Source organism: Lethenteron reissneri, chromosome 64 (genome assembly GCF_015708825.2).
Source record: "Lethenteron reissneri isolate LAM-NWPU_2019-01 chromosome 64, ASM1570882v1, whole genome shotgun sequence".
NCBI lineage: Eukaryota > Metazoa > Chordata > Hyperoartia > Petromyzontiformes > Petromyzontidae > Lethenteron > Lethenteron reissneri.
In genome coordinates, this window is record NC_083842.1 from 1494751 (window position 1) to 1509229 (window position 14479).

Consider the following 14479-nt stretch of genomic DNA (forward strand, 5'->3'; position numbering starts at 1 on the left):
TTAGAACCACGCCACAGATAGTGTTGATGAGTTAGAACCACAGCCACAGATAGTGTTGATGAGTTAGAACCACGCCACAGATAGTGTTGATGAGTTAGAACCACGCCACAGATAGTGTTGGTGAGTTAGAACCACACCACAGATAGTGTTGATGAGTTAGAACCACACCACGGATAGTGTTGATGAGTTAGAACCACACCACGGATAGTGTTGGTGAGTTAGAACCACACCACAGATAGTGTTGGTGAGTTAGAACCACGCCACAGATAGTGTTGATGAGTTAGAACCACGCCACAGATAGTGTTGATGAGTTAGAACCACGCCACAGATAGTGTTGATGAGTTAGAACCACACCACAGATTTAGAAACCACACCACAGATAGTGTTGATGAGTTAGAACCACACCACGGATAGTGTTGATGAGTTAGAACCACACCACGGATAGTGTTGATGAGTTAGAACCACACCACGGATAGTGTTGGTGAGTTAGAACCACACCACAGATAGTGTTGATGAGTTAGAACCACACCACGGATAGTGTTGATGAGTTAGAACCACACCACGGATAGTGTTGATGAGTTAGAACCACACACAGATAGTGTTGATGAGTTAGAACCACGCCACGGATAGTGTTGATGAGTTAGAACCCACCACGGATAGTGTTGATGAGTTAGAACCACGCCACGGATAGTGTTGATGAGTTAGAACCACGCCACGGATAGTGTTGATGAGTTAGAACCACACCACGGATAGTGTTGATGAGTTAGAACCACGCCACGGATAGTGTTGATGAGTTAGAACCACACCACGGATAGTGTTGGATGAGTTAGAACCACGCCACGGATAGTGTTGATGAGTTAGAACCACGCCACGGATAGTGTTGATGAGTTAGAACCACGCCACAGATAGTGTTGATGAGTTAGAACCACGCCACAGATAGTGTTGATGAGTTAGAACCACGCCACAGATAGTGTTGGTGAGTTAGAACCACACCACAGATAGTGTTGATGAGTTAGAACCACACCACGGATAGTGTTGATGAGTTAGAACCACACCACAGATAGTGTTGATGAGTTAGAACCACACCACGGATAGTGTTGGTGAGTTAGAACCACACCACGGATAGTGTTGATGAGTTAGAACCACACCACAGATAGTGTTGGTGAGTTAGAACCACACCACGGATAGTGTTGGGAGTTAGAACCACACCACGGATAGTGTTGATGAGTTAGAACCACGCCACGGATAGTGTTGATGAGTTAGAACCACACCACAGATAGTGTTGATGAGTTAGAACCACGCCACAGATAGTGTTGATGAGTTAGAACCACACCACGGATAGTGTTGATGAGTTAGAACCACATCACGGATAGTGTTGATGAGTTAGAACCACGCCACGGATAGTGTTGATGAGTTAGAACCACGCCACGGATAGTTTTGATGAGTTAGAACCACACCACAGATAGTGTTGGTGAGTTAGAACCACGCCACAGATAGTGTTGATGAGTTAGAACCACGCCACGGATAGTATTGATGAGTTAGAACCACGCCACAGATAGTGTTGATGAGTTAGAACCACACCACGGATAGTGTTGGTGAGTTAGAACCACGCCACAGATAGTGTTGATGAGTTAGAACCACACCACGGATAGTGTTGGTGAGTTAGAACCACGCCACAGATAGTGTTGATGAGTTAGAACCACGCCACAGATAGTGTTGATGAGTTAGAACCACGCCACAGATAGTGTTGATGAGTTAGAACCACGCCACAGATAGTGTTGGTGAGTTAGAACCACACCACAGATAGTGTTGATGAGTTAGAACCACACCACGGATAGTGTTGATGAGTTAGAACCACACCACGGATAGTGTTGGTGAGTTAGAACCACACCACAGATAGTGTTGATGAGTTAGAACCACGCCACAGATAGTGTTGATGAGTTAGAACCACGCCACAGATAGTGTTGATGAGTTAGAACCACGCCACAGATAGTGTTGATGAGTTAGAACCACGCCACAGATAGTGTTGGTGAGTTAGAACCACACCACAGATAGTGTTGATGAGTTAGAACCACACCACGGATAGTGTTGATGAGTTAGAACCACACCACGGATAGTGTTGGTGAGTTAGAACCACACCACAGATAGTGTTGATGAGTTAGAACCACACCACGGATAGTGTTGGTGAGTTAGAACCACACCACGGATAGTGTTGATGAGTTAGAACCACACCACAGATAGTGTTGATGAGTTAGAACCACGCCACGGATAGTGTTGATGAGTTAGAACCACACCACGGATAGTGTTGATGAGTTAGAACCACGCCACGGATAGTGTTGATGAGTTAGAACCACGCCACAGATAGTGTTGATGAGTTAGAACCACACCACGGATAGTGTTGATGAGTTAGAACCACGCCACGGATAGTGTTGATGAGTTAGAACCACACCACGGATAGTGTTGATGAGTTAGAACCACGCCACGGATAGTGTTGATGAGTTAGAACCACACCACGGATAGTGTTGGTGAGTTAGAACCACGCCACGGATAGTGTTGATGAGTTAGAACCACGCCACGGATAGTGTTGATGAGTTAGAACCACGCCACAGATAGTGTTGATGAGTTAGAACCACGCCACAGATAGTGTTGATGAGTTAGAACCACGCCACAGATAGTGTTGGTGAGTTAGAACCACACCACAGATAGTGTTGATGAGTTAGAACCACACCACGGATAGTGTTGATGAGTTAGAACCACACCACAGATAGTGTTGATGAGTTAGAACCACACCACGGATAGTGTTGGTGAGTTAGAACCACACCACGGATAGTGTTGATGAGTTAGAACCACACCACAGATAGTGTTGGTGAGTTAGAACCACACCACGGATAGTGTTGGTGAGTTAGAACCACACCACGGATAGTGTTGATGAGTTAGAACCACGCCACGGATAGTGTTGATGAGTTAGAACCACACCACAGATAGTGTTGATGAGTTAGAACCACGCCACAGATAGTGTTGATGAGTTAGAACCACACCACAGATAGTGTTGATGAGTTAGAACCACACCACGGATAGTGTTGATGAGTTAGAACCACATCACGGATAGTGTTGATGAGTTAGAACCACGCCACGGATAGTGTTGATGAGTTAGAACCACGCCACGGATAGTTTTGATGAGTTAGAACCACACCACAGATAGTGTTGGTGAGTTAGAACCACGCCACAGATAGTGTTGATGAGTTAGAACCACGCCACGGATAGTATTGATGAGTTAGAACCACGCCACAGATAGTGTTGATGAGTTAGAACCACACCACGGATAGTGTTGATGAGTTAGAACCACACCACAGATAGTATTGATGAGTTAGAACCACGCCACGGATAGTGTTGATGAGTTAGAACCACACCACAGATAGTGTTGATGAGTTAGAACCACACCACGGATAGTGTTGATGAGTTAGAACCACACCACGGATAGTGTTGATGAGTTAGAACCACACCACGGATAGTGTTGATGAGTTAGAACCACACCACAGATAGTATTGATGAGTTAGAACCACGCCACAGATAGTGTTGATGAGTTAGAACCACACCACGGATAGTGTTGATGAGTTAGAACCACACCACAGATAGTGTTGATGAGTTAGAACCACACCACGGATAGTGTTGATGAGTTAGAACCACACCACAGATAGTGTTGATGAGCTAGAACCACGCCACAGATAGTGTTGATGAGTTAGAACCACACCACAGATCGTGTTGATGAGTTAGAACCTCACCACGGATCGTGTTGATGAGTTAGAACCACAACACAGATAGTGTTGATGAGTTAGAACCACGCCGCGGATAGTGTTGATGAGTTAGAACCACACCACGGATAGTGTTGATGAGTTAGAACCACGGCCACGGATAGTGTTGATGAGTTAGAACCACACCACGGATAGTGTTGATGAGTTAGAACCACGCCGCGGATAGTGTTGATGAGTTAGAACCACACCACGGATAGTGTTGATGAGTTAGAACCACGCCGCGGATAGTGTTGATGAGTTAGAACTACACCACGGATAGTGTTGATGAGTTAGAACTACACCACGGATAGTGTTGATGAGTTAGAACCACACCACAGATCGTGTTGATGAGTTAGAACCTCACCACGGATCGTGTTGATGAGTTAGAACCACAACACAGATAGTGTTGGTGAGTTAGAACTACACCACGGATAGTGTTGATGAGTTAGAACCACACCACGGATAGTGTTGATGAGTTAGAACTACACCACGGATAGTGTTGATGAGTTAGAACCACACCACAGATCGTGTTGATGAGTTAGAACCTCACCACGGATAGTGTTGATGAGTTAGAACCACACCACAGATCGTGTTGATGAGTTAGAACCACACCACGGATAGTGTTGATGAGTTAGAACCACACCACGGATAGTGTTGATGAGTTAGAACTACACCACGGATAGTGTTGATGAGTTAGAACCTCACCACGGATCGTGTTAATGAGTTAGAACCACACCACGGATAGTGTTGATGAGTTAGAACCACACCACAGATCGTGTTGATGAGTTAGAACCTCACCACGGATCGTGTTGATGAGTTAGAACCACACCACGGATAGTGTTGATGAGTTAGAACCACACCACGGATAGTGTTGATGAGTTAGAACTACACCACGGATAGTATTGATGAGTTAGAACCACGCCACGGATAGTGTTGATGAGTTAGAACCACGCCACGGATAGTGTTGATGAGTTAGAACTACACCACGGATAGTATTGATGAGTTAGAACCACACCACGGATAGTGTTGATGAGTTAGAACCACACCACGGATAGTGTTGATGAGTTAGAACCACGCCACAGATAGTGTTGATGAGTTAGAACTACACCACGGATAGTATTGATGAGTTAGAACCACACCACGGATAGTGTTGATGAGTTAGAACCACACCACGGATAGTGTTGATGAGTTAGAACCACACCACGGATAGTGTTGATGAGTTAGAACCACACCACGGATAGTGTTGATGAGTTAGAACCACACCACGGATAGTGTTGATGAGGTTAGAACCACACCACGGATAGTGTTGATGAGTTAGAACCACACCACAGATAGTGTTGATGAGTTAGAACCACGCCACAGATAGTGTTGATGAGTTAGAACCACACCACGGATAGTGTTGATGAGTTAGAACCACACCACGGATAGTGTTGATGAGTTAGAACCACACCACAGTAGTGTTGATGAGTTAGAACCACGCCACAGATAGTGTTGATGAGTTAGAACCACACCACGGATAGTGTGATGAGTTAGAACCACGCCCCGGATAGTGTTGATGAGTTAGAACCACACCACGGATAGTGTTGATGAGTTAGAACCACGCCGCGGATAGTGTTGATGAGTTTAGAACCACACCACGGATAGTGTTGATGAGTTAGAACCAACGCCGCGGATAGTGTTGATGAGTTAGAACCACGCCACGGATAGTGTTGATGAGTTAGAACCACACCACGGATAGTGTTGATGAGTTAGAACCACGCCGCGGATAGTGTTGATGAGTTAGAACCACACCACGGATAGTGTTGATGAGTTAGAACCACGCCGCGGATAGTGTTGATGAGTTAGAACCACGCCACGGATAGTGTTGATGAGTTAGAACCACACCACGGATAGTGTTGATGAGTTAGAACCACGCCACGGATAGTGTTGATGAGTTAGAACCACACCACGGATAGTGTCGGTGAGTTAGAACCACACCACAGATAGTGTTGATGAGTTAGAACCACACCACAGATAGTGTTGATGAGTTAGAACCACACCACAGATAGTGTTGATGAGTTAGAACCACAACACGGATAGTGTTGATGAGTTAGAACCACACCACCGATAGTGTTGATGAGTTAGAACCACACCACGGATAGTGTTGATGAGTTAGAACCACACCACAGATAGTGTTGATGAGTTAGAACCACGCCACGGATAGTGTTGGTGAGTTAGAACCACACCACAGATAGTGTTGATGAGTTAGAACTACACCACGGATAGCGTTGATGAGTTAGAACCACGCCACGGATAGTGTTGGTGAGTTAGAACCACGCCACAGATAGTGTTGATGAGTTAGAACCACACCACGGATAGTGTTGGTGAGTTAGAACCACGCCACAGATAGTGTTGATGAGTTAGAACCACACCACAGATAGTGTTGATGAGTTAGAACCACGCCACAGATAGTGTTGATGAGTTAGAACCACGCCACAGATAGTGTTGATGAGTTAGAACCACGCCACAGATAGTGTTGGTGAGTTAGAACCACACCACAGATAGTGTTGATGAGTTAGAACCACACCACGGATAGTGTTGATGAGTTAGAACCACACCACGGATAGTGTTGGTGAGTTAGAACCACACCACAGATAGTGTTGATGAGTTAGAACCACACCACGGATAGTGTTGGTGAGTTAGAACCACACCACGGATAGTGTTGATGAGTTAGAACCACACCACAGATAGTGTTGATGAGTTAGAACCACGCCACGGATAGTGTTGGTGAGTTAGAACCACACCACGGATAGTGTTGATGAGTTAGAACCACGCCACGGATAGTGTTGATGAGTTAGAACCACGCCACAGATAGTGTTGATGAGTTAGAACCACACCACGGATAGTGTTGATGAGTTAGAACCACGCCACGGATAGTGTTGATGAGTTAGAACCACACCACGGATAGTGTTGATGAGTTAGAACCACGCCACGGATAGTGTTGATGAGTTAGAACCACACCACGGATAGTGTTGGTGAGTTAGAACCACGCCACGGATAGTGTTGATGAGTTAGAACCACGCCACGGATAGTGTTGATGAGTTAGAACCACGCCACAGATAGTGTTGATGAGTTAGAACCACGCCACAGATAGTGTTGATGAGTTAGAACCACACCACAGATAGTGTTGGTGAGTTAGAACCACACCACAGATAGTGTTGATGAGTTAGAACCACACCACGGATAGTGTTGATGAGTTAGAACCACACCACAGATAGTGTTGATGAGTTAGAACCACACCACGGATAGTGTTGGTGAGTTAGAACCACACCACGGATAGTGTTGATGAGTTAGAACCACACCACAGATAGTGTTGGTGAGTTAGAACCACACCACGGATAGTGTTGGTGAGTTAGAACCACACCACGGATAGTGTTGATGAGTTAGAACCACGCCACGGATAGTGTTGATGAGTTAGAACCACGCCACAGATAGTGTTGATGAGTTAGAACCACACCACGGATAGTGTTGATGAGTTAGAACCACGCCACGGATAGTGTTGATGAGTTAGAACCACACCACGGATAGTGTTGATGAGTTAGAACCACGCCACGGATAGTGTTGATGAGTTAGAACCACACCACGGATAGTGTTGGTGAGTTAGAACCACGCCACGGATAGTGTTGATGAGTTAGAACCACGCCACGGATAGTGTTGATGAGTTAGAACCACGCCACGGATAGTGTTGATGAGTTAGAACCACACCACGGATAGTGTTGGTGAGTTAGAACCACACCACGGATAGTGTTGATGAGTTAGAACCACGCCACGGATAGTGTTGATGAGTTAGAACCACACCACGGATAGTGTTGATGAGTTAGAACCACTTCACGGATAGTTTTGATGAGTTAGAACTACACCACAGATAGTGTTGATGAGTTAGAACCACATCACGGATAGTGTTGATGAGTTAGAACCACACCACAGATAGTGTTGATGAGTTAGAACCACACCACGGATATTGTTGATAAGTTAGAACCACACCACGGATAGTTATGATGAGTTAGAACCACGCCACAGATAGTGTTGATGAGTTAGAACCACGCCGCGGATATTGTTGATGAGTTAGAACCACACCACAGATAGTGTTGATGAGTTAGAACCACGCCACAGATAGTGTTGATGAGTTAGAACCACACACGGATAGTGTTGATGAGTAGAACCACACCACAGATAGTGTTGATGAGTTAGAACCCGCACGGATAGTGTTGATGAGTTAGAACCACGCCACGGATAGTGTTGATGAGTTAGAACCACGCCACAGATAGTGTTGATGAGTTAGAACCACATCACGGATAGTGTTGATGAGTTAGAACCACGCCACAGATAGTGTTGATGAGTTAGAACCACACCACGGATAGTGTTGATGAGTTAGAACCACACCACAGATAGTGTTGATGAGTTAGAACCACGCCACAGATAGTGTTGATGAGTTAGAACCACACCACGGATAGTGTTGATGAGTTAGAACCACGCCACGGATAGTGTTGATGAGTTAGAACCACGCCACAGATAGTGTTGATGAGTTAGAACCACACCACAGATAGTGTTGATGAGTTAGAACCACACCACGGATAGTGATGATGAGTTAGGACTACACCACGGATAGTGTTGATGAGTTAGAACCACACCACGGATAGTATTGATGAGTTAGAACCACACCACGGATAGTGTTAATGAGTTAGAACCATACCACGGATAGTGTTGATGAGTTAGAACTACACCACAGATAGTGTTGGTGAGTTAGAACCACACCACGGATAGTATTGATGAGTTAGAACCACACCACGGATAGTGTTGATGAGTTAGAACCACGCCACAGATAGTATTGATGAGTTAGAACCACACCACGGATAGTGTTAATGAGTTAGAACCACGCCACGGATAGTGATGATGAGTTAGAACCACACCACGGATAGTGTTGATGAGTTAGAACCACACCACGGATAGTGTTAATGAGTTAGAACCACGCCACGGATAGTGATGATGAGTTAGAACCACACCACGGATAGTGTTGATGAGTTAGAACCACGCCACAGATAGTATTGATGAGTCAGAACCACGCCACGGATAGTGTTGATGAGTTAGAACCACACCACGGATAGTGTTGATGAGTTAGAACCACACCACAGATAGTGTTGGTGAGTTAGAACCACACCACGGATAGTGTTGATGAGTTAGAACCACACCACAGATAGTATTGATGAGTTAGAACCACGCCACGGATAGTGTTGGTGAGTTAGAACCACACCACGGATAGTGTTGATGAGTTAGAACCACACCACGGATAGTGATGGTGAGTTAGAACCACGCCACAGATAGTGTTGGTGAGTTAGAACCACGCCACAGATAGTGTTGGTGAGTTAGAACCACGCCACAGATAGTGTTGATGAGTTAGAACCACACCACAGATAGTGTTGGTGAGTTAGAACCACACCACAGATAGTGTTGATGAGTTAGAACCACACCACGGATAGTGTTGATGAGTTAGAACCACACCACGGATAGTGTTGATGAGTTAGAACCACACCACAGATAGTGTTGGTGAGTTAGAACCACGCCACGGATAGTGTTGGTGAGTTAGAACCACACCACAGATAGTGTTGGTGAGTTAGAACCACGCCACGGATAGTGTTGGTGAGTTAGAACCACGCCACGGATAGTGTTGGTGAGTTAGAACCACGCCACGGATAGTGTTGATGAGTTAGAACCACACCACAGATAGTGTTGATGAGTTAGAACCACACCACAGATAGTGTTGATGAGTTAGAACCACACCACGGATAGTGTTGATGAGTTAGAACCACGCCACGGATAGTATTGATGAGTTAGAACCACGCCACGGATAGTGTTGGTGAGTTAGAACCACGCCACGGATAGTGTTGATGAGTTAGAACCACACCACAGATAGTGTTGATGAGTTAGAACCACACCACAGATAGTGTTGATGAGTTAGAACCACACCACGGATAGTGTTGATGAGTTAGAACCACGCCACGGATAGTATTGATGAGTTAGAACCACGCCACAGATAGTGTTGATGAGTTAGAACTACACCACGGATAGTGTTGATGAGTTAGAACCACACCACGGATAGTGTTGATGAGTTAGAACCACGCCACGGATAGTGTTGATGAGTTAGAACCACGCCACAGATAGTGTTGATGAGTTAGAACTACACCACGGATAGTGTTGATGAGTTAGAACCACACCACGGATAGTGTTGATGAGTTAGAACCACACCACAGATAGTGTTGATGAGTTAGAACCACGCCACGGATAGTGTTGATGAGTTAGAACCACACCACGGATAGTGTTGATGAGTTAGAACCACACCACGGATAGTATTGATGAGTTAGAACCACACCACAGATAGTGTTGATGAGTTAGAACCACGCCACGGATAGTGTTGGTGAGTTAGAACCACGCCACGGATAGTGTTGATGAGTTAGAACCACACCACGGATAGTGTTGATGAGTTAGAACCACACCACAGATAGTGTTGGTGAGTTAGAACCACGCCACGGATAGTGTTGATGAGTTAGAACCACGCCACGGATAGTGTTGATGAGTTAGAACCACACCACAGATAGTGTTGATGAGTTAGAACCACATCACGGATAGTGTTGATGAGTTAGAACCACATCACGGATAGTGTTGATGAGTTAGAACCACACCACGGATAGTGTTGATGAGTTAGAACCACACCACAGATAGTGTTGATGAGTTAGAACTACACCACGGATAGTGTTGATGAGTTAGAACCACACCACAGATAGTGTTGATGAGTTAGAACTACACCACAGATAGTGTTGATGAGTTAGAACCATGCCACAGATAGTGTTGATGAGTTAGAACTACACCACAGATAGTGTTGATGAGTTAGAACCACACCACAGATAGTGTTGATGAGTTAGAACTACACCACAGATAGTGTTGATGAGTTAGAACCACATCACGGATAGTGTTGATGAGTTAGAACCACATCACGGATAGTTTTGATGAGTTAGAACCACGCTATGCTTCAAATCGCTTTAAACTATTGTCATTGTAGTGCGTATTTAATGTGGCGCTGCACTCTGATGTTGTAGGAGAAAACATTTATTAAAACGTCTATTTAAGTAGAACGTGTTGTCTATATTTATTTAAAGTTGCGCATTTTGATGTGGCGCCACATTTCTCAAACCCCCCCCCCCCTCGTCACACATCGTCACAAATGTCTGACCCCCCACCCCCCCTAGGTGCGTGACGTCATTTATGGACGGCCCCTAATCCATCATCACCACCATCAGCCACTGTCCTGTCCTCTGCTTCATGAAGGCCTCCGTTTGGCAAACGCCATCTCTCACGGTCTCGTGATGCCCACAATCTGTCCCGCTTCTGCACACAAACCTGATCGCTACATTTTACTCGCAACCGCTCTGGTCTTCATTCTGCTTCTACAGAGGCGGATCTGTCACAGATGGTGTCTACTCGGAGCTGACTGAGTACCCAGCGGCCCCGTCTCTCTAGAAATACCAGGTCATCATCGCTGGTGATTTTAACATCTCTCGTGCGACGAATAAATGACCCTGACGCCATGCGGCTCCAGAAGGTTCTCTTTGACTGTATTGAACCCGTGCTGCTAACGTCGCTTATTTAACCTCCTTTCGTTCCTCAATCAAAGCCTCACCTCTTCTCCACTGCCCATTCCCTTCCTCGTCACTCCCCTCAGCCCTCCACTCCATCCCGCACCTCCCCTGCCGTCTTGTGACCCCTATGGGCCCTCTGTTGCCGGCACTCATTCCTCGGCCCTTGCACGCCCATGTCATCTCAATCGCTCGGTTTTTGTTACCGCTTCCTAAACGACGTAAAGTGCCTTGAGCTAAGGTGCTGTGGAAATATTAAATAAGATAAGAACGGTGGGGCACTCGACCCTTGTCATCAGAGTAGGGCTTCAGTGAAGTCCCGTGGGTACCTCCACACGTCGGCTCCAATCACAGCCTTGTTACCTGGCGTCCACCTCTGCTTGTGATTCATTGAGAAATCAGGGGAAGCTGGTCAAAGACACACATCACGCAGCGTGTTTTTGTTTGTGTGAGTTGCGTATTTGCTGCATGGTGTATGTTTCATGAACTGGCAGTAAATGGTATTGAGACCATAATTGTCACAGCACATGTTCAAACTCTGCTCACATCGAGTAAATGTGTGTTGCTGTTGCCGCTGTAGTGTTGCACTTTAGAGTACTGTAATGAAACAAGTATTTAAACTGTGGGTTAGATAAGACCTGTTTTACCTGAACTCACTGTGTCTCTGTGCTGCATTTTTTTTGTGTTTAGGGAGTACAGACAGTCTTCGAGCTGGGGGAGTGTGAGTATTGCATCAGCCTGCATGACATATCACTGACGCCTAACCGCTAGCAGTCCACCGATGGTCCCTGGTAGCGGTGCCGGCTAGCGACGGTTTCTCCGTGTGCCCGTGCGAAACTCCGCATGGGCTTCGCCAAGAGCAGCAGAGGCCGTGCTTCGTGCCCGAGAGCGTTGGCATTGACAGTGTGGAGTTGAATGCAGCCGGGCGTGGGTGCCTGCCACGCCAGCCTCTTTGTTTGTCTCGTGGGCTTTACAAAGGCAAAGGGCTGCCATGGCACCAAGTGGAAGCCACGTCGTACGATTGTCCGCAGTGAGGCAGTGTAAATGACAGTCATATGCACCACTCCCAATGCATTTGATTGACTTGCGGGTTGCGTCGCAACTGCCTCACCGTGAGAACGCGGGATCTTTGTGCGTGTGTTGGCGTGCTGTATCGCGTTGTGTTATGTGTGCGTTCGCAGTCCAACTCCATCAGCCCTGGTTCATTTGCAACAACTGGAGGGAGAGGGCAGGACACGAGAATGAACAATGACATCGATGCCATCAAGGTTCAATACTCATCACAAACACAGTTTCTAACCCTCTACTCATATCAGATGGCTGAAATCGTTGTTTTTGTGAAATAGAATTCAGTGTCCCCTGTAAGACAACTGATAAACATATAGAGGAGTTGCCCAATTAAGTCACATTTGACGCTTTTTGTACATCATTAGACCTCCTTTGCCAGTACCAACATGTTGTTTTTGTTTCCATTTTGACCACACGTATTGTGGTTAATGCACACGTGATTCCTTGTAAAAAGGTTTCAGTTTTGTTGCCAGAAAAAAAGGGGAAAAACCCCTGTTATCATTGTTGCTTTTTGTACAGTTTAATTGTTGTCTTGGCACACTGGACATGAGATGGACTGGAGCCTGATTGGTTGACTTGCTCTGTCGGTGGGGCGAGCGCCATGACCTCAGGACGCCCGTGCCCGAGTGCCCTCTGCACTCCCCAGCTGCTGATTGGTTGCTGGCGTACAGTGCACAATTGTTCAATGTCCATTCCACACGGTGAACTGTGGCCAAAATATCCACATGATTCCTGACGGACTTAGCTGCAGGAATCTACGCCGCTGGGTGCAATGCTGGAAAAAAGGTGCCAATCCAAAGTTTCGTTCAATTGGGCCATTAATTATTCATTTCCACGGCCGTCATGAGCTGTGCTGGCAGCGTGGTGTTTGCATTGGACGGGGCCGAAGAGCACGCCCCTCATACAGCGCCAAGTGCTGCCTGCGTTACGATCCCAATCGGCCCAACAAGCCGCTGGCCCAGCTCACTTCACAGGCCGTGCCCCACGCTCAGAGCCAGGCCAATCCCAAAACCAGTTCGTGATAAATAAAAATTACAGCTTTAGTCGTTATGAAAGCTAAATATTGTACTTGTATATACTCTCACCTAACATATGCCTGTGATACATTTGCTTGAAAATTTACTTTTCTTTGTAAGATCACGGAGATAGGAATACAGCATGGAAATAGGAAATAATTCTAGATTTAAAGCTTTCGTGACTGCAAGGATTTATATTCTTGGTTTTTTTCGGTAAAGTCATGTAGGTAAAAAATTTAAATTAATAAAAGTCAAATAAAAATAAAATAAAATAAAAATTACTTTTATTAATTTTGATTTTTTACCTACGTGACTTTACCGAAAAAACCCAAGAATATGGAGATAGGAAATAGGAAGGATGAGTAATTTGCAGTGTGAGGACCTAGGCCCGGGCCGTGATGCTGCTGCACGGCCACCAGTGCCCTGACCCTTGCGTTACGTCTGACCTTGCAAGTGTGACCCTGTCACATCGTGTGACTGTTAGTGTCGTTGACATCATGGTTGCATTTATACTTGGTGAACAGGTGGAGCTTGCCAAGGCTGAAGCAATGCTCGGGAGCATGAACCAGCCAAGCGCGGTCAAGTCAACCTACACATCAGAGTCCTCCTCGAGTAATGGGAGGCCGGATGCATTCATAGAGGTACAGCTCACCTTGCTAAGTGTACACAGCATACACAGATCCATTTACATTCAAAGGCATGCATACAATGGCACTCACAGCAGTACAGATTCCTCTGAGCATGCATACCTTGACGGATATGTACACAACAAGAACAACAATAGCCGCCATCCACCCCCAAGTGAAGGTTGAGGTCACCACAGCGATTGTGCGGGGCTGGGTGCACTTCCACACCTCACATGAGGCGTGGAAGGATCGCTCCTGGCAGGAGGTCATGGGGCAGACCCAGGTGTTGTGGCTTTACTGGCTGAGATAAC

At 46.1% G+C, this 14479-nt stretch overlaps 1 protein-coding gene across 1 annotated transcript in view; it reads left to right on the top strand.

Annotated features, from left to right (window-relative positions):
• LOC133358985 (mucin-3B-like) overlaps window positions 1–14479 on the top strand; it is a 63742-nt gene that overhangs the window by 21152 nt on the left and 28111 nt on the right. The window contains exons 3-5 of the mRNA XM_061577364.1: window positions 12149–12179; window positions 12640–12726; window positions 14067–14183. Of these exons, the coding sequence (XP_061433348.1) occupies window positions 12149–12179; window positions 12640–12726; window positions 14067–14183 (235 nt within the window). The remainder of the gene's footprint in view (window positions 1–12148; window positions 12180–12639; window positions 12727–14066; window positions 14184–14479) is intronic.